Here is an 18478-nt window from a genome sequence, read left to right as displayed (position 1 = left end):
GTGGGACTACGACGTCGTGCATTGTGCTTCTGTTGTGCGTTGGTGGGAGAGAGTTGGTGTAATATATATAGACAGAGATGCTTCGTATAGAAGGCATCGGACTTACATATTTCGTTAGGGTATTGTCATGCCGGCAAAATCTACGGAAAAGTTTAATTACCATCCAAAATTGAACAACAACAACTGCTGCCAATTATCTCTTTATGGTTTGGACTAGACACGTACACGCACCAAACTTCTAATCCTAGACTAAATTGACAAGGACGTGCATGGAGGAAAATAGTACACATTGCCTTGTCATGTAATAAGAAGTACTATTAGTTATTTTTTATTACACAGTTTCCCAATCAATGAGTACTTTATGTAAAACAAGTGATGATAATGTGTGAATTTATGATTGAGAGTATATCGTCTCGATAGTATTGTTAGAGAAGCATTTTCCTAATAAGCAAATGCCCTCCATCTCTCCATCTACTAATAAACCCGAGGAGGAAACTTCTAAACTAAAAGCTTCTTTTCAAATGACAAAACGTATCTTGCTTTTACCAATTTGGTTACCGCATAACGAGTCGCACCCAAATGCATCTTTGCATTTATTTATCATAATTTTCAAAGGAGCAGTTGAAATGTCTTCGTTCGTGATTTGATTGCTCTTAATATTGTGAGGTCCACCCGGCCCTTTTGCAAAGCTGTAGAGGAGAAGGGACGCTGAAGGGCGATCACGGCAGCAATTGCGGCTCAATGGCTCGGTGACGACGACTCGTGGGCTCGGTGGCGGCATCCATAGTTACTCTATCGAAGGAAAAAATTTCCAAACTAAGCTTCCGATCTGAAAACGAAAGCGTATACGACATTCTTTCTATTTATGGAAGCCTTGCCAGGCCCGCTGTTAGCTCGATATATTCAGAAATAAAGCGTGAAACAAGAGATTATGAAAACACGAGATTCGATTCATATGGATTGATCATCATCGATAATAGATCCTCAGAGAGTTACACTCGATCATATCAATTATAAAAGATGTAGGTACTCAAGCATCACCATCCCAGAGCTCATCCAATGATTTGTAAGGCCCCTCCTCAGAAATGAACATGTCACTAGGACATCCTCTTCTCTGCGGAATCTGAAGCTTGATCTTGTCTGAATCCTCCTGGCTAAGTCCCCATTCTAAGATTTGCAGGTTCTCCTTCATCCTCTCCTTGTTGAAGCTCTTCGCGATCACGCACGCCCCTTGCTCATATACCCATCTCAGTGCAACCTTTATATGCATGCATGCATGAATATAAGGTATAGTGCGCAAATTGGGGACAAGGAAAAGCAAATCGCGCCATCCATGAAATTAGTTGACAATTTCATAAATCGTGATTATCCTGTTACTTATTATTTGGGATTCCTCTTCAGAAAAGAAAATAGGAATGGTGGCTAAACTTTTTTTTTATCCTCCTTCAATCGCACGGGGATAGAAAGAGAGATTGGAAGCTGTTTTGTAATGATAATTTCAATCTTGTCTTAAGGTAGGGTTTAGCAATGCTGCAAGACCAACTCTGAGTTATTTTTCTATCATTACACCTGACAATGATTAAGACCTTATAGTACGTTGGTACTTGATTAAAGGGCGGCCCTTAAAATTTCGAAAAATAAAAATAAAAAACGTTATTAGAAATTATCCACGTCGGTGTCGGCCGTGCCATGCGGGATGACGTCCACGTCAACGATTTTTAGTCAAAATTGGCCGGATAGACTCAATCGGCAAAACGTAGAAAAGGTTTAGGACTTAAATGGCAAAATTAAAATGTTTAGGACTGAATTAGCAAAATCGCAGTAGATTTAAGATTTTTTGAATAATTTTTCGGTTTTACATGGATAATTCTTCACAAGAGAACATGCTGCCGCAAGTTCTTGTACGCAGACGCATACCTACCGGTCTACACAAGAAATAAATTGCTAATTTGTGAATAGCGAGCGGAGAAGCGGGCGACATGTGGAAAAAATTGGAAGAAATGGTTGAATAAGTCAACAAATTCGACGAAAGTTGGCGACTACGGCCAGCCATCAATATTTTTTTCAATCACTAGAAGGTGGGTGCTCTCTATTCAAGAATTCTTTTGTTTAGCTTTCGTTGTCGTTCATGACTGGATGTTCAAGAAAAGTCATCCGGAGATCACCAAACAACAAACACCAAAAGAAATCTAGGAAGCGCACAAGAAATTGCACTGTCGACTGACAGGGACTTGCATGGAGGGGAGTGGACAAAAGGTTAGTTAGAGCTACAAAGTAAAAGCCGCTGGGTGCCTTTCCTGTGCAGCAATTTTCTGAGGAAAGAGCTTCTAAACTATGCTTCCTGGAAATGGCATGAATCTTAATTCCTTCTTGGATTCCATCTACTCAATTGACGATCTCTTTCGCCCCAAGAATGACACCAAAATATGGAGGGGAAGGAAAAAAAAAAAAAAACACAAGAAGTGAAGAGAATAAATCACCTGAGCCACAGACTTTCCTTTGGCAATGGCAATCTCCTTGAGCACGGGACTATCCACAACCGCTAATGAACCCCAAGCTGCTCCGTTGGCTCCCAAAGGAGACCATGCGCTCACCTGTATTCCCTTCTCTCTGCAATATCCTCTTAGCTTCTCTTGTCGCCATGCCGCGTTCATCTCCACCTAAATCACGATTAACCCATCAATTAAGAAGACTCCATTTATCGACTTTTGTCGCGAGATCTTGGCGTGGTTATTTAATAGTAACGAAGAGATTAGATTTAGTAATATTCTTCTAATTGCCTGATTAACAGCAGGAGGGATGGTGGCGTGCGAGAGGAGTTGAGAGAGCTTCTTGGTGCCAAAGTTGCTGACTCCAATGGATTTGGCTAAGCCCAGCTTGGAGCACTCTTCCATGGCTTCCCATGTCCCTTTCGCGTCAAAGGGCAATATTTTGCCCTTGAAATCGAACCCTTCTGTTCCTTCCTTCAGTCTCACTGGCCAGTGTATCAGATACAGATCCACATACTCTAACCCTAGCCTCCTATTTAAATCAATACACGCCAAGTGCCAATAAAAAATTTCTTAGCGATCGGGGACTATAGGGTCATCGTATAAAAAATTGGAGGAGAGAAGGCGAACTGATGATGTATTTACTGGAGAGACTTCTTCAGGGCGGGAAGAACGAGATCGGGATGGGCGTCGGTGCACCAGAGCTTGGTGGTGATGAAGATCTGGTCGCGGCTCTCGACGAGACCCCGCTCCAGGGCCTCGGCCACGGCTCGGCCGACCGCCTCCTCGGTGCCGTACAGCGACGCGGTGTCGAAGTGGCGGTACCCGACTTCGATGGCCTCCAGGAGTATGGAAGTCAAGACGTCCGTCGGCGGCCGAGGGCTCGCTGCGCAGCCCATGCTGATGAGAGGCATTCTCGCGCCCGAGCTCAGCACCACTTCCGGGACTACGACGTCGTGCATTGTGCTTCTGTTCTGTCTTGCCGCGTGAGAGAGAGAGAGAGAGAGATGGTGGAAATGTAATGATTGGAAACTGTGGAGGCAAAGGTTGTTCGAAGGAATACTAGTATTTATATCAAGCTGAAGGAATTGGAAAGTTTTTTTAATATACTATAGTTGACGTGAACTTGTGATAAATATCATGCGTGCTGACCAAGGCAGATTTTTTTTTTTAAAATGCCGCCCTCGTGTTCTTGGAAAATTCCTCGCAATTCTTGCGAGCGGTCAAACTAAAGTCGTGATCAAGATCACACGAAAATTCAGATCACGACTTTTGCACTTTGACCGAACGAACTCATGATATATAACGTCCACGAAGGTAATTCAAAAGTAATTCCCCAAAACTCTTTAAAATTTAAGTATCGTGCAAATGAAAGTTCGAGATTATAATCACACGAAAATGGGGGTTATGAATCGAATACCTAAACATTTTGTTATTCTTGTTTGGATTTTAAGTATATGAACAGTTCAGTCCATTCAGAATTTTTTTTTTGGGTGTGTAACTTGGGCTTGTCATATATATATATATATATATATATAGAGAGAGAGAGAGAGAGAGAGAGAGAGAGAGAGAGAGAGAGAGAGAGAGAGAGAGAGAGAGAGAGAGAGAGAGAGAGAGAGAGAGATTGGCTGGTTAAAATCATTAGAGTGAGAGAGAGAGAGAGAGATTGGCTGGTTAAAATCATTAGAGTCAGATTGGGTTGATTGACACATACTTAAAAGATATAGTTTTAAGTGCATGCAAATTATGCGAAGTTGCAGCTTGGCACTTTCTATCATGGTTGGAGCACATCAATATAGTTCATGGCTGTACAGGTTCCAATGTGACTACGGTACTTGCACGACGCCGGAACATATTTCATTAATTTCAAAACCATCCTGAAACCTAGAAACTGAAATCTGTCCATTCATGATTTTTAGGATACCTTGTATTATCCTGTGTTTTTTGAAAAAAAAAAAATTATTTAGCGAAAAGTTGTCCAACTTTTCGCTGTTAAGATGATCTTATTTAGTACTATAGTATCACACAGTTGTAAAAAGATAATAACATGTGATGGAAAATAGAAAATAAATCAGCTTCCATCTGTTATTTGAATTTATGAGGTTCCACAAATGCTCATGTTCTTCTCTACCGAGAGCACAAGCTAAAACATATCATTGAAGGCAGCCTAGCGAGAGAGAGAGAGAGAGAGAGAGAGAGAGAGAGATTATAAATGATTAAGTACAATATATATAGAAATGATTAAGTACAATATATATTTACTTAAGACATATTATTGTAGGTACGTCAAAAACTTTTCACATACAAGTAATAAATTTTCTAAATTTTTTTAAATTATTTTTTTTCGTGAAAGAAATACAGTCTTGGTACATGAGGAATACATCAAGGGCGCGTTTGTTTCACAAAAAACTCAAGATCTGAAAAATATTTTTCAAAAAATGATTGGTTATATCTCTTGGAAAAATTAGTTAATAAAAAATATTTAAATTTATGGAAAATAATTTATGCCTAATTATTTTCATGGGCGATAAAAATATTTTGTATTATATATTTTTGTAAACAATACAAGCTAACATTTTTTAGAAAATATTTTTTAAATTTTAAGTTTTTTGTAATACAAATGCACCTTTAAATAGTACTCGAGAAAATACCCTATGATTTTTATTTTTTTTTAGGGGTCGAATACCCCACAATGTTAAACTATGTTCTGTGATTTATCCTGCAAACAACAAGAACTGGTTCTAGATGGTTTTTGGTTGTCTCGATTTCAGCTGAAAAGTGACCAATTGGAAATAAGCAATTAATCTTCTGCCCATTTTCCAAATCGATTAATGCATCATCCGTATTCTGAAGATACTTCTTTTGATGCAAATTAAAATGGGACAGCTCGTTGGTTGCTTTATATGGTGTCATCTTGACAGTCGATGCCAATGCCATAGACTACTACCCATAAAAACTCAACATTTGTTGTGGCTCAATTCAAAGTGCAAACTTCAAGATCACTTCATTGGCGGACGTTTGGACCCGTAATTAGTATTCGATGCTAGGTATATTCTGAAGAGCTTTTCATTAACTGAGTGTCACTTGATGGTTATTAAATACTCTTAATAGGGTTTATTTGGGGAAATTGTCCAATCAATCCTAAATTTATTGTGTGAATACTTATTTAGCTCTAAATTTTCCAATTTTATCAAATTAGTTATAAACTTTTGAGTGAAATTGTAATATAGTCATTCCGACCAATTTAGCCGTAAATGACTAATAGGCGGTGTGCCGTATAGGACGATAGGTAATAACTGGATTGTCATGTTAGCGATTTCTAGGTTAAAATTGATCGGAAGGATTATCTTGGAATTTCGCGCAAAGGTTTATGACTAAATCAACAAATTAAAAAATTTGGAACTAAATTGACATTTGTACGATAGGTTCATAAATGATTGAATAATTTTCGCATATTTGTTTCGTTTTTCAAAACAACGGACACGTAATAGGTTAGTAAAATTAACTTAAATAAGTTCATTGCTTCAAGCTTCAAATCCATATCTCTTTCAATCTATTAAATTGCCCGAGTATTATATTACCGAGAATATTTATTGAACAATCGAGCTTCAACTATAAGGAGTAGCTTGCCTCGCAAGATTGTCGCAACCACCTCAAGAATTTCCTTTCTACAATGAGATACCAAAACCATCTTGACTTATGTCCACATGCACATATTCATTTGTACTCTTAATTATCCATGTTCAATTTGTGAGATTTGATGGGATCGCTGCCAACTGTTTTAAAATCTTAAGCTATTGATTGAAGCCATAGTTTAATATTTTGATTATTTTGTCGCAATTTTCCCTTTTTGTCCTATCCCATCTTGATCACTATTATCCCAAACATAACGTTATAGAAGAGATTGCCAACAGTGAAAACACAAGGTTGTTTTCACATAATTTGAAAAGCGCAAATAGAAGACAACATTTGCAATTATTAATCATTGTCATCCTCAAGTGATCATCAGAGCGAGCGATACATGATCATCATGTACAAATCATCGGATGTGCGATCCGATTTAAACATCTCCATCCCAGAGCTCGTCTAATGACTTGTAAGGTCCATCTTCGAAAACAAACATACCACCAGAATATCCTCGTCTCTGTGGGATCTGAAGCTTGATCTTGTCTGAATCCTCTTGGCTTAGTTCCCAATCCAAGATTTGCAGGTTCTCTTTCATTCTCTCTTTGTTGAAGCTCTTCACTATCACACTTGCCCCTTGCTCATATACCCACCTCAGTGCAACCTATAATATTTATATGTTGGGTTACTCATATATGCGCATGAGATATAGAAAATTGAATCATGTGATTCATGAAATTAGCTGAGTATTATTCACCGATTAGGATTTAGGAGCGATTTTTCGTCAAATATAAATGATGACTAAAGTTTTTGTTCCTTTAATGCACTAAGAGAGAGAGATGCTTGGTAACCATACTATCGGTCCATAAATACACACGCACACGATGACATTTAAGAAAGAAAGGAAGAGAAAAGCGAAGCTGAAGACTGAAGAGCCCTTTAGTATTTGGAAGCTGAAAAGGGGGAAAAAAAATGCACAAGAGCAGGACCACACAAATCTAGAATCACAAGACGAATTGCATCGTGCGGTTGCCGAAGAAGCCGTACACAAAACCTACTTATCCCTATGTGGTATTGGCTAGTCATGCACACAAGCTTGTAATCCTTAGAGAGGCCATATCGACAAGGACGTGCAAGGAGGAAGATGTTACACATCGCCTCCTCATATAATAAGCAAATCGGTCACTTGTTGATCCGGTTTGAGCATTTTGATTCCACATTTTTTTTTTTACTTTGTGGTTTTAATTAAAAGAGAGCCCACACAAATTAAGGTTCTAATGAAATATATTCAATTGATAATATTCAAACAATAAGTTGCAACTTTTAATATACTAGATATTATTCTCCGGCCAAATAAAAAGATTACGTGGATATTGTTTTCAAAATTACGAAAAAAATTCTTAAGGACTTTGCTTGGGTGATGGTACCGTCACTCAACGGTGCAACTTGAATCGTATATGTCAGACATGGACTTTGGATGATGAGCATATCACACGGATAAGTGGTGTGTGTGGGTCCGTCACTTTCACGGACTATCATCTCAGCTTTTCTCAACTCTTAATAACTAAAAAAAAAACAGGAACGTGATTATCTTATATATTGTCTTTTAGTTTTAGCTTACAATAAAAATACATAAAAGTGAAAAAGGAAAGAAAAGGAAACGAGGAGTCAAAATGTTGATCCGGTTTCCACAAATCAAGTTTGTGGCCATAAACTGACCGTCCACCGTCTGACTTTGGGGACGGTCAGTTAAGCACTTTCCTTTCTTATACACCCGATGAGGAAATTCCAAAACTAGAAAACAATTCTTTCTTTCCCCAAATTAGTACACGTTACCTACCCAAACACCTTTACCGTGTAATTTGTGGTAGTTTCCAAATACACCGTCCTATGAATTTTTTTTGAGAGGACAAATCCTTTTGAGAACATGAAAATCAACTTGCAAGGATTCGATTTGACCGGACTAGCACTTGGAATAGATCTCTAGCTCAAATTAACGTATCTTCTATTCAGAGTAACCGTGGAAGCCATGTCTACTTCTCCAATACAGGTGAACAGAGAAAGGAAATTACCTGAGCCACGGTCTTTCCTTTGGCCATACCAATCTCCTTAAGTACAGGACTCTCCACAACTACTGATGAACCCCAAGGAGCTCCACTCGCGCCCAATGGGGACCAGGCACTCACATGTATTCCCTTCTCTCTGCAATATGCCCTCAGCTTCTCTTGTTGCCATCCCACATTCATCTCCACCTAAATCAATGATGTACCCACAAAGAAATTTAAAAGAAATTGATGGAATAATTCAATATTTGCACACATATAATATTCTTCCTATTGCCTGGTTAACAGCAGGAGGAATTGTGGCGTGCATGAGGAGTTGAGAGAGCTTCTTGGTTCCAAAATTGCTGACGCCAATGGCCTTGGCCAAGCCCAGCTTGGAGCACTCTTCCATGGCCTCCCATGTGCCTCTCATGTCAAATGGCAACATTTTGCCTTTGAAATCGAACCCTGGGGTTCCTTCCTTCACTCTCACTGGCCAGTGGATTAGATACAGGTCCACATACTCTAACCCGAGCCTCCTATTTCAATCAATACACACCAAGCAGTAAAAATAAACACGAGCGAGATCAGAAGTGAATAATGCATGCAACTGATAATAATGTATCCGAAGTGAAAATTGATGTCTATTGTGTAAATTTTTTGTATGGAAGAACTATTTAAACATCAAATCAAAAAGCAAAAAATCAGAATGGTAGGAGCGCGGAATCTTCTACAAATTAGAAGAAATCTCTAAATGACCAGCTTGATATATCATCATTTAGAGATTTCTTCTCATTTGTTTTTTCTTCATTTTCGATAATAACTTCTTGTATGGCGTTGGAAGTTAATTGCTGACTTATAGGTTATTAGAACTGTTTATAGTGCCAAGCAGTAAAAATAAACAGGAAGAGATCAGAAGGCAAATAATGAAGAATTTACTGGAGGGACTTCTTGAGAGCGGGAAGAACAAGATCCGGATGAGCGTCGGTGCACCAGAGCTTGGTGGTGATGAAGATGTCGCCCCGGCTCTTGACGAGTCCTTGGTCCAGGGCTTCGGCAACCGCTCGGCCGAGTGCCTCTTCGGAGCCGTAGTATGCCGCCGTGTCGAAGTGGTGGTACCCGAATTCAATGGCGTCGAGGAATATCGATGTCAGCACGTCGGGTGGCGGCAGGGGCGTTGTGGCCCCACCCATCCCGATCAGCGGCATCCTCGTGCCCGAGCTCAGCACCACTTCTGGGACCACGACGTCGGACATTGCTGCTCTGTGTTCCAAGAGAGAGAGAGAGAGAGAGAGAGAGAGAGAGAGGTGTAAGATGTCGGAAGGATTCTTTGACGGTTTAATGAGAAGGAGTGCTCGTATTTATGACGAGCGGAAGAAAATGAACTCAAGCATAAAAAGATGGAAAGTCTCTTTCCAAGAGGTAGCAGGTCTAGAAGCCGCATTTAATAGTGTGAGTATTAAATAGGTTGCCTTAAATTTTAAAAACAATCTAATTCATAAATGGGTTACTTAATAATTTAATAAGTCTAAAATGAGATTTATATCATAAATGAATTACCTAACTATCTTAAGTGATTGGTAAACATATTATTTTTTTTAATTTTTTGACAATTTGTAATTTATAATTTTGTAAATTTATATAATTTTCTTTTTCTATTCTTCTTTTCTTTGTTTTTCTATGAAATCCGTCGAGGGTCGTTGGCCGATCCTCACCGACATCAAGCGAGAGCTAGCGACCCTCACCAGCCAGAAGGCAAGGACCATGACCCTTGCTAGTCTTAGAAGAAAAAATAGGACAAGAAAAGACTTGAAAATTCAGATTTTTTTTTCTAAAATTATAGAAAATGTCCACAATGTTTCAGCAATATAATTTTTTTTTAAAAATTAATAATAAATTAGTTTTTCTAGATTTGATTAAATACGAAAGTATTCTAGGAATATGGATTGAGTCGGGTATGGATTGAGAAATTTACATTGCAATAATTGGGTCATAAACGGGGTTATATGAGTCAATTTGATTTGGACCATTTATGGGCCGATCCACCCGTTTGACAGGTCCGCACCCACAAAGACAGACAGACAGACAACCGAAAAACAACGATGGACGTAATATTAAGTTCAAAACACGGAATGTCTTAATTAGATTGGGAACGGCCACTATGGCGCTTGGTCAGACGCTAATGAGTCATTCGGGTGAACACTATTATGGGATGGATTGATTTTACTATGGGTGCGTCGGAATGGACTTATTTTTCTGCGGGTGCATGGGGTGCACCGGATGCTGAGTGCACTAAGTTTGTCTCAAGAATGGAGATTCTAATACCAAGTTGAGAATAAGAATGCGGAAGAGAGAATTTGAAATTTGTGTATATTTCGATATGTATATAAAAGAATATATGAGCTTATTTATAAGATCTAAGAAAATCAAAGCAGATATGCATAATCAAAAGAGATATGGAAAATCAGAGAAAAGATCTCAAATATTTAGTGGAAGAACTTATTGATGCGTGGAGGAAAAAATAGGGCAGAGCTAACAAGTTGCCTTTCTCATGTATGCAAGTAATGCAATTATCTCATCGCGGGAAGACACTAAACTTTGGAGCCAAAAATGGTTTAAAAAAAAAAAGACGTTTGACTTTCTTTCTACAGAGCATGAAAAAGGAAAGGAAAGTTGGTAAATAACAGGAAATTGCTAGAAGGTGCGCTCCGTTTAAGATCCTTTTAATTGACTTTCGTTTTCGTTGCACACGGAGAACAAGAGTAAGAGAAATGTAGGGGCACCACGACAAATTGAATTGTATGGCTGCTGAAGTTGCCGGTTCAACTAAACCTTATATTGTGATTGTGACTACTACTCACCCACAAGTTCATCCACAGAAGGCATAGAGAGACACCGTTGACGGACAAGGGCATGCATGGAGAGGACCACCAATTAGAGCTACCAAGCACAACTACCTCGACGGCGCCCGGAAAAGCTTAAAATCAGTACATCGTGCGGTGGCAGAGGCGTCATGCCGTTCCAAACCCGATCAATGGCATTCCGTGTCCTGGACTCAGTACTACGTCCATTGTCGTTTCTCGTGTACTAACTTAGGAACTTTTATTTACATAATTTGCCAACGCTTCGAATTTATTAACTCTCATATGAACTTACCAACCTAAATTAGAAGGATTTACCAAACCCTTTGAGACTATATTATTATCAACTAGTTTTGAATTACTGACTTTCTTGTAAGTTACTTACTAACGTTTAATAATCTTTTTCAACTTATCGAGTTTTCTACTGAGTAACTATTTTCACTTGCCTCTTGGTTATTCATATGGGATGACTGCCTCTTTTTTGAGTTACTTACATATTCTTTTCAACTTTTCTTAATATTTTATTCGCACTTCTTATAAATACCTTAAACTGCAACTTTTTTGCATAAAAATTACAATCTTAATTAGAGTTACCGACCTTTATCTGATTAAGTTAACAACTAATTTTCGGGCCAGCTAGATTGCATTGAGTTACTTTGCAGAGTTTATTTTTCTTTAATTCATCAAGTCATTTAATCTTTTACCAACTTCTCTTTATCTTTCTTAGTTAAGACCTTAAAGTTACCAACTCTTATTTGAAACTACTAACTTTAATTTAAATGTTATATGAACTTTCATTTGAAAAAATTGTCCAAAAAGTCGTAAATCCGTTGCATTTTTGCCAGTTCAGTCATAACTCTTTTAATTTTGCCAATTGAGTCCTAAACCTATTGCACTTTAGCAGAAGCGCCGTGGCCGTTCCAAACCCTATCAATAGCATTCCATATCCTGAACTTGGTACTACGTTCATTGTTTCTCATTTGTGTGTCTAACTGTATTTGTGGGGAGTACAGATAAACTAGAGAAAATGGATATCCTGGAAAAAAACAACGTGGGGTAGAAAAATAGTAGGAGTGAGGAAGTCTGTCTTTGATACGTAATTTCAATCGATCTTTCAAAATATTCAGGCGACAATGGATCTTAAATTTAATGTGCTTTTTGGATGAAAGTCATCCAATCGAGTACGTAGTTTGAATCTCGACTGCGCAAATATCTATTATTCTCTTCAGGTCGCTAATTGAAGCAATGGTTTCTCGTGCGGTTTGTTTAGCTGATAAAAGTCAAAGCAGTTTCTCATCTTTTGCTGGTTTTTTGTTAATTTGACGTATGTGCATACTTCAATTGACTGCCATGGAGCTAATCTTTCTGCCAAATTTAAATCCCGTCAATTCCATTTCCTTATGAAAGGAATTTGCTTACCTGACTGTCCCCCTAAGTTAGATGTTGGGACCGTCATTGTATTGCCATACAAACTTGATTTGTTGAAACCGAATCACTTGTTGATTCGGTTTCAATATTTTGACTTTCCATTTGTTTTTTTTTACTTTTATGTGTTTCTATGACAAAGTATACAAGATAATTATGTTTTTATTTTTTTTCGAGTTATTAAGAATTGAGAAACACTAATATGACAATCCACGAAAGTGCAGATCCGCGTGCATCACATATCCGCATGATATGCTTGTCAGCCTAAAAGTCAACGTCCGATATGTATGCACACATATCCGCGTGATATGCTTGTCATCCAAAAGTACACGTCTTATTCGTACGGTTCAAGTTGTCCTCACAAATTTGACATTACATATCCATGTAATCTTTTTATTTTGCCGAAGAATAATATCTACTATTTTAAAAGTTGCAACTTATTATTTGAATATTATCAATTAGATATGTTTTCTTAGAACCTTGATTGTGTGGGCCCTCTTATAATTTTATTTTTTCTCCGATCGCCGGAGGACACTTGAGTGCCAATATTTGTGTATAACGCTCATTTTGATGTCAATTTATTTTTGCTGGCTCATTTAAGTGCCAAATAGGAGAAAAACGATCACTTAAATGTCAATTCCGAAAAAAAAAACGATTACTTATATGCCAATTCCGGCAAAACAATACACATGGCATTATTTTTATTAATTTGCTAATATTACGTGGCAATTTTTTTTAAAAAAAATCAGTCCACGTGGCATCCACGTGGACTGTTCAACTTAAAAATAGTTCATTTTTTTGAAAATTAAAATTAAACAGAAAAATAACCTAAAAAATAAAAAATAAAAAATAAAATAAAAATACGGGAAGCAAAAGTTGAAGTGGCCTCGCGGACCCCTGGCCCCGGGGCTCGGCGACCCCCGGCCTCGGGGCTCGGCGACCCCCTAGGCCATCCCCCACCCCTCGTTGGCCATTGTCGGCGATGGTGGGGCGTTGACGGCTAGGGCTCATCCCCCTCGCCACTTTAACCGCTTCCCATTTCTTTTTTTTTTTTTTTAGTATTTTAGTTTACTTTTAAGTTTTTTAATAATATGATAATTTTTTTTATTGATTTTTAATTTTCAAAAAAATTGGCACTTAAGTGATCAAAAAAATATTGGCACTAAAGTGAGCGCTGTACACAAATATTAACACTCCAAGTGAACTTTTACCTATTAAAAACACATAAAGTAACAAGAGAAAACAAAATGTGGAGTCAAAATGCTGAAACCGGATAAGCAAGTCATTGATTTCCACAAATCAAATTGTGGCCATAAAGTGATCATCCCACTGTCATTTTTTGAAGAACGGTCAGCTTAGCCAAATCCCTCATGAAATTACCGACTTTGTTTTATACTTGGCAAAATTAGCGATTTTGGTATGAACTCACCAAATTCTATTTTCATATTTTATAAGCGCTTCGAATTATCAACTCTCTTATGAACTTACCCACCTAAATTAGAACAATTTACCAACTTTTCTGAGATTATCATCAACTAGTTTTGAATAATTGACTTTCTTTTTGAGCTACCTACAAACGTTCGATTATCTTTTTCCATCTGTCAACTTTTTTATGGAGCATCTAATTTCATTTTTTCTTGCTTAGGATTGAGAAAAGCCTGTCTTTGACTAAGTTGGAAAGTTTAAAACTGAATTTGCTGCCGTACAATAGATTTAGGATTTTTCGGGCAACTATCCCAAATTCACATATTTATTCTCAACCTTATTCCTGAAAACATATTACTCTGCTCATACATAAAATTGCAAACACATATAAAATAATAAGAAAAATGATATGTGGGATGGTCAAGCATCTCCATCCCTGAGCTCATCCAACGACTTGTAAGGTCCATCCTCAGAAATGAAAATCTCTCCCGGATGTCCTCTTCCCTGTGGGAGTTGTACCTTCATCCTCCCCAAATCCTCCTGGCTAAGTTCCCATACCAAAATTTGTAGGTTCTCTCTCATTCTCTTCTTGTTGGAGCTCTTCACAATGATGCTTGACCCTTGCTCATATATCCATCTTAGTGCAACCTACATACATATACATGTAACAAAAGAGGTGTTGAATTATGTCTCGAGTTGAAGCCGGTGAACAAAACCCAACCCAATGTTGACTAGGAAAGTTCGGTTGGTTGATGAGATTTGGTGGGAGAAATACTATGAAATAAACTCCTGTTATTCTCGGCAAATTCTTCAGAGAAACCACAGAAGGAAGTTTCCTTCTTTACTTCATTTAACATACTAGTTTGTGGAGTTCTGCAAGTTGCTTAGGACAAGAAGAAAACACTTATGATTTGTGTGGCCGTGGGTATGTGCGGTTGACTTCTGCAAGAACTCAAATTGGAGTTCTTCAAAAATCGCGCAGAGAAGTTCTCTTATTAGCTGTACGAAGAACTCTGATCACGCCTGGATTTGTGCTATAAATTCTACATCCAATTGATTTGTTTTCTTTGTAAAACTGTGAATTTGGATGTAAGGGCAGGGAAACTTGAACGTGTGAGTGATTAAGACTCTAAAATTCTCCAATTTGATTAGTTGTCATTTGCAGTTGGCTCTCACAGTGGAGTAGGTACAGCCACTCGGACCGAATGATGTAAGTCTTCGGTATTCTTTAATGTTTCTCATTTGATTACCCTGGTGATCTTGTGTTGCTTTGATTACAAGACTAGATTAGTTTCCGTATTTTCAAAAGGATGAACATTATAAGCTAGGCTTTAGATATGAAAATGACCAAACTAAAGAAAAAACGTTTTTGTCCTATGGATGCCTTCTCAGGTTCGCCGTACATTTATTTGGGCCATGGTTAAGCTACGTCTAGCTTTAAGATTTGTCATGCTAAAGGTTGGATGAGACTTATATGCCAGAGTAACCACCCTTTCTACGGGCGACCTAAGTAGTATCAACATTGATACGCGACATGACACGACACGTCACGTCATTTTAAAAAAATAGAGAATTTCGACATGTTGGAACACGTTGTATATTAAATGTATATTTTTATATATACATAAATAATTATCATATATATATAAATATCATAGACGAGTTTCTTCTTCTTTTTCTTCCTTTGTTAGGGATTCAAGATTAGGTTTTTTTTTTTGGCCGGCTGGGTATATTAATTTTGGGATGGCTGGATATATGACTTTAGTATATATATTTTGGACAAATTCACATTTTGACCCATAATATAGTGAAAATAATTAAAATTGACCTCGTGAGTGTCAAAATGGTGTATCGGAACGATGGATTCGCGTGTCGCTGGCATGTCTAAAGTGTTGACCACCTACCGGTCACATGTCGAAGAGTGTCGGATACGAAAAGACACGGAAGCTTTCGGGGAGTGTTGGCGCTTCTTAGTAGGCAACACGAGACTAGAGAATATCACTTTTGGTCCCAACAAAGGAACCGAAGGCCAAAAAATGAATAAGAAATTTACCTGAGCCATGGCCTTTCCCTTGACAATGGCAATCTCCCTAAGCAGAGGACACTCCATAATGGCTATTGAACCCCAGGGAGCTCCATTCGCTGCCAATGGACATGATGCAGTCACATGTATTCCCTTCTCTCTGCAATACACCCTCAGCTTCTCCTGCTGCCATCCCACATTCATATCCACCTAAATCAAGATTAACCCACAAAGAAAAAAAACCAGATCATGAAGAAAATCTTGATTTGCCATCCCACATTCGACTCAAAGATCGTTCCAGAATGATCGATTCTTCCTTTTACCTAGTTAACAACAGGAGGGATCTTGGCATGCATGAGGAGTTGAGAGAGTTTCTCGGTGCTAAAGTTGCTGACTCCAATGGATGACTCCAGTGGACTTGGCCAAGCCCAGCTTGGAGCACTCTTCCACGGCCTCCCATGTGCCCTTGATGTCAAATGGCAACATTGCTTTTGAAATCGAACCCTTCGGTTCCTCTCTTCAGTCTCACTGGCCAGTGGATTAGATACAGATCCACATACTCTAACCCTAGCCTCCTAAAAAATGTTGTAGGATAAGGTTCAAATCAACCTCCAAATTCTGAATGCATGCAACTGATATTATATCCGTAGTGAAAAACTAATACAGGTCGGCAAGGACGAGATTACTTAGTGATTTTCATCTTTTGTAGTTTCTCATATTAAAGGTCCCATATGGTCTTGACGTTTTCATCTTGCCACGCGAGTTAAATATGTACCCCAAAGCTGCACAAACTAAATAAACTGAAGAAAAAGAGAGAGAAGTTCAAGAAGAATTAAGGGCGTGTTTGTTTGATTGAAAGTTTTTTTTCGCGGGTTAGCTTTCTGCACTTCATGTTTTTCGTACGTTGAAAATGTTTTTCCTTATTTCCATGGAAAGCATTCCCCAAAAGTTGAATTTGCTCTACGGAAAAATTCATGATAAAGGAAAATATTTTCCATAGGAACCAATTTCAAGGAAGATGGTTAAATTTCATTTGTTAGTAATTTCCTTTTGGAAAAAATTGGGAAGTCATTTTCACTCAATCAAGCTTGTTGTTTTCAGTCCATGATTTTGTTTTTACAAAGATCAATTAGTTTTCCATTATTTAAACATTGGAAAATCGGAAAATAATTTTCCAGAAATAGTTTTCCTTCAAGTAGATGGGCCCTAAGTATGATTAATCACTTGAGAGAGTTCCTAAGGGCAGGAACAACGAGGTCCGGATGGGCATCGGTGCATCAGAGCTTGGTGGTGATGAAGATCTCGTCACGGCTCTTGATGAGGCCGCGCTTTATGGCTTCGGCAAAGGACCGGTCGAGTGGCTCCTTCGTGCCATATTGGGACGTTGTGTCGAAGTGGCGGTATCCGGCCTCGACCGCGTCTAGGTAAGCGGAAGTCAACACATCATGAGGTGGCAGAGGCATCGTCAACGTCCCGAATTCGACCAACGGCTTTTTGTGTCTTGAGCTCAGCACAACGTCCATCGTTGTTTCTCATGTGGGTATCTGCGTGCATTGCGCGGAACAAGCGATCGAATAATAAATAGACAGAATAAGAACATAAATCGGACACCAGATGTATGTGGTTCGGTCATAGAGACCTACGTCCACGGGGAGAGCTGCAACGAATTCTACTATAGAACAAGCGATACGCGGAAATTACAGACCAAACTCGAGTAACTCAAACACTCTCGGTGTTTCCTAACCCCAATTACATCCAAGAACGCACAAAATATTTAGCCCCCAATTTCTAACGAAATAAGCTCTCAATCTCGCAAAGGAAATTACACAAATCTAACCTCAAGATTTAATCGGCTTCTACACTTGAATTCTTGATGGAATTCTGCGAACAAAATCCACGAAGAAAACCCTTGCCAAGCACTCGACGAAAAACGGCGCTTCCAGACGTTTCACCTCAACAATGGCACATCAAGCACTCAAAATTAATTGGTGCTTCAAGGCTACGTGCTCATTAATTATCCTTGACTTGTATAATGCATATATATATGTGTCAACATAACTTCCCTTGCCAAGTCCTCCTCAAAGTTGACTTCTACATGCAGAAGATTTCCACACAATTCCATCAGCCGTTCAAGATTATATATCTTTTCTTTTCTTGGCTAACTTTTAACCGAAAAGATATTATCCGTGGATTTTAAAACAAATTTCGACCAATCTTGATCTTATCTCCACATAAAAATAACATCCATCATATTTAAGATTTATCTTTTAATTTCAAGATCAAGATATATTTACTTTCTAAATTCAGATTTTCGCATTGGGTTTAAACTCGAGACATATTTCAAACAATCTCTACATTGGCTCGACATTTAAGCCAAGTTACAATCGCTTCGCTGATAATCCGAACATTATTGCAACTACTCTCCCAACAACCCCGATGGGCTCAAACCGCCACAGATGTTTTCCAAGTCCAAGTCGTGCTTGGACTTCGCTATAATAATGGACCTCATCAGAACATCAACACCTCATGTGCCTTTAACTGCTCCACAAGGATTTTCTGACATAACCTACTTAACCACGGATAAAGCAA

The 18478-nt window shown here is 38.5% G+C and overlaps 2 protein-coding genes and 1 pseudogene across 8 annotated transcripts in view; all 3 read right to left on the bottom strand.

Moving 5' to 3' along the window:
- Positions 1–929: 929 nt before the first annotated feature.
- LOC115748692 (methylecgonone reductase-like) lies at positions 930–9472 on the bottom strand. Of its 5 annotated transcripts, none has more exons than XM_048276236.1 (5): positions 4667–4685; positions 3135–3476; positions 2781–3021; positions 2481–2660; positions 930–1258 (listed from the first exon to the last, which is right to left on the bottom strand). In XM_048276236.1, exons 2-5 carry the CDS (start codon positions 3449–3451, stop codon positions 1031–1033), a joined length of 966 nt encoding a protein of 321 aa, XP_048132193.1. In that variant the 5' UTR covers positions 3452–3476; positions 4667–4685; the 3' UTR covers positions 930–1030. The 5 variants fall into 5 exon arrangements, with proteins under 5 accessions (XP_048132193.1, XP_048132189.1, XP_030541132.1 ...); XM_048276232.1 differs by lacking the exon at positions 4667–4685 and adding an exon at positions 4083–4112; XM_030685272.2 differs by lacking the exons at positions 3135–3476; positions 4667–4685 and adding an exon at positions 9095–9472.
- Positions 6399–18478, bottom strand: part of LOC115733023 (methylecgonone reductase-like) — a 36897-nt gene continuing 24817 nt past the window's right edge. For all 3 annotated transcript variants that reach the window (XM_048276217.1, XM_048276216.1, XM_048276209.1), the window contains exon 6: positions 6399–6521. The gene's annotated coding sequence lies outside the window, so the exon portion shown is untranslated. The remainder of the gene's footprint in view (positions 6522–18478) is intronic.
- Positions 14287–17412, bottom strand: LOC115748762 (annotated as a pseudogene).

The sequence above is a fragment of the Rhodamnia argentea genome, chromosome 1 (assembly GCF_020921035.1).
Source record: "Rhodamnia argentea isolate NSW1041297 chromosome 1, ASM2092103v1, whole genome shotgun sequence".
Taxonomy (NCBI): domain Eukaryota; kingdom Viridiplantae; phylum Streptophyta; class Magnoliopsida; order Myrtales; family Myrtaceae; genus Rhodamnia; species Rhodamnia argentea.
This window is presented reverse-complemented; position numbering and strand designations above follow the sequence as displayed.

Bases quoted from the DNA above. Each gene is read 5' to 3' on its own strand.
- LOC115748692 (XM_030685272.2), bottom strand. From the start codon at position 9,411: ATGTCCGACGTCGTGGTCCCAGAAGTGGTGCTGAGCTCGGGCACGAGG. The intron at 3,022-9,094 runs GTAAATTCTTCA...TGATTTAAATAG, and splicing joins GCTCTCAAGAAGTCCCTCCA to GAGGCTAGGGTTAGAGTATG. The intron at 1,259-2,480 runs GTGATTTATTCT...ATGCATATAAAG, and splicing joins AAGGAAAGTCTGTGGCTCAG to GTTGCACTGAGATGGGTATA.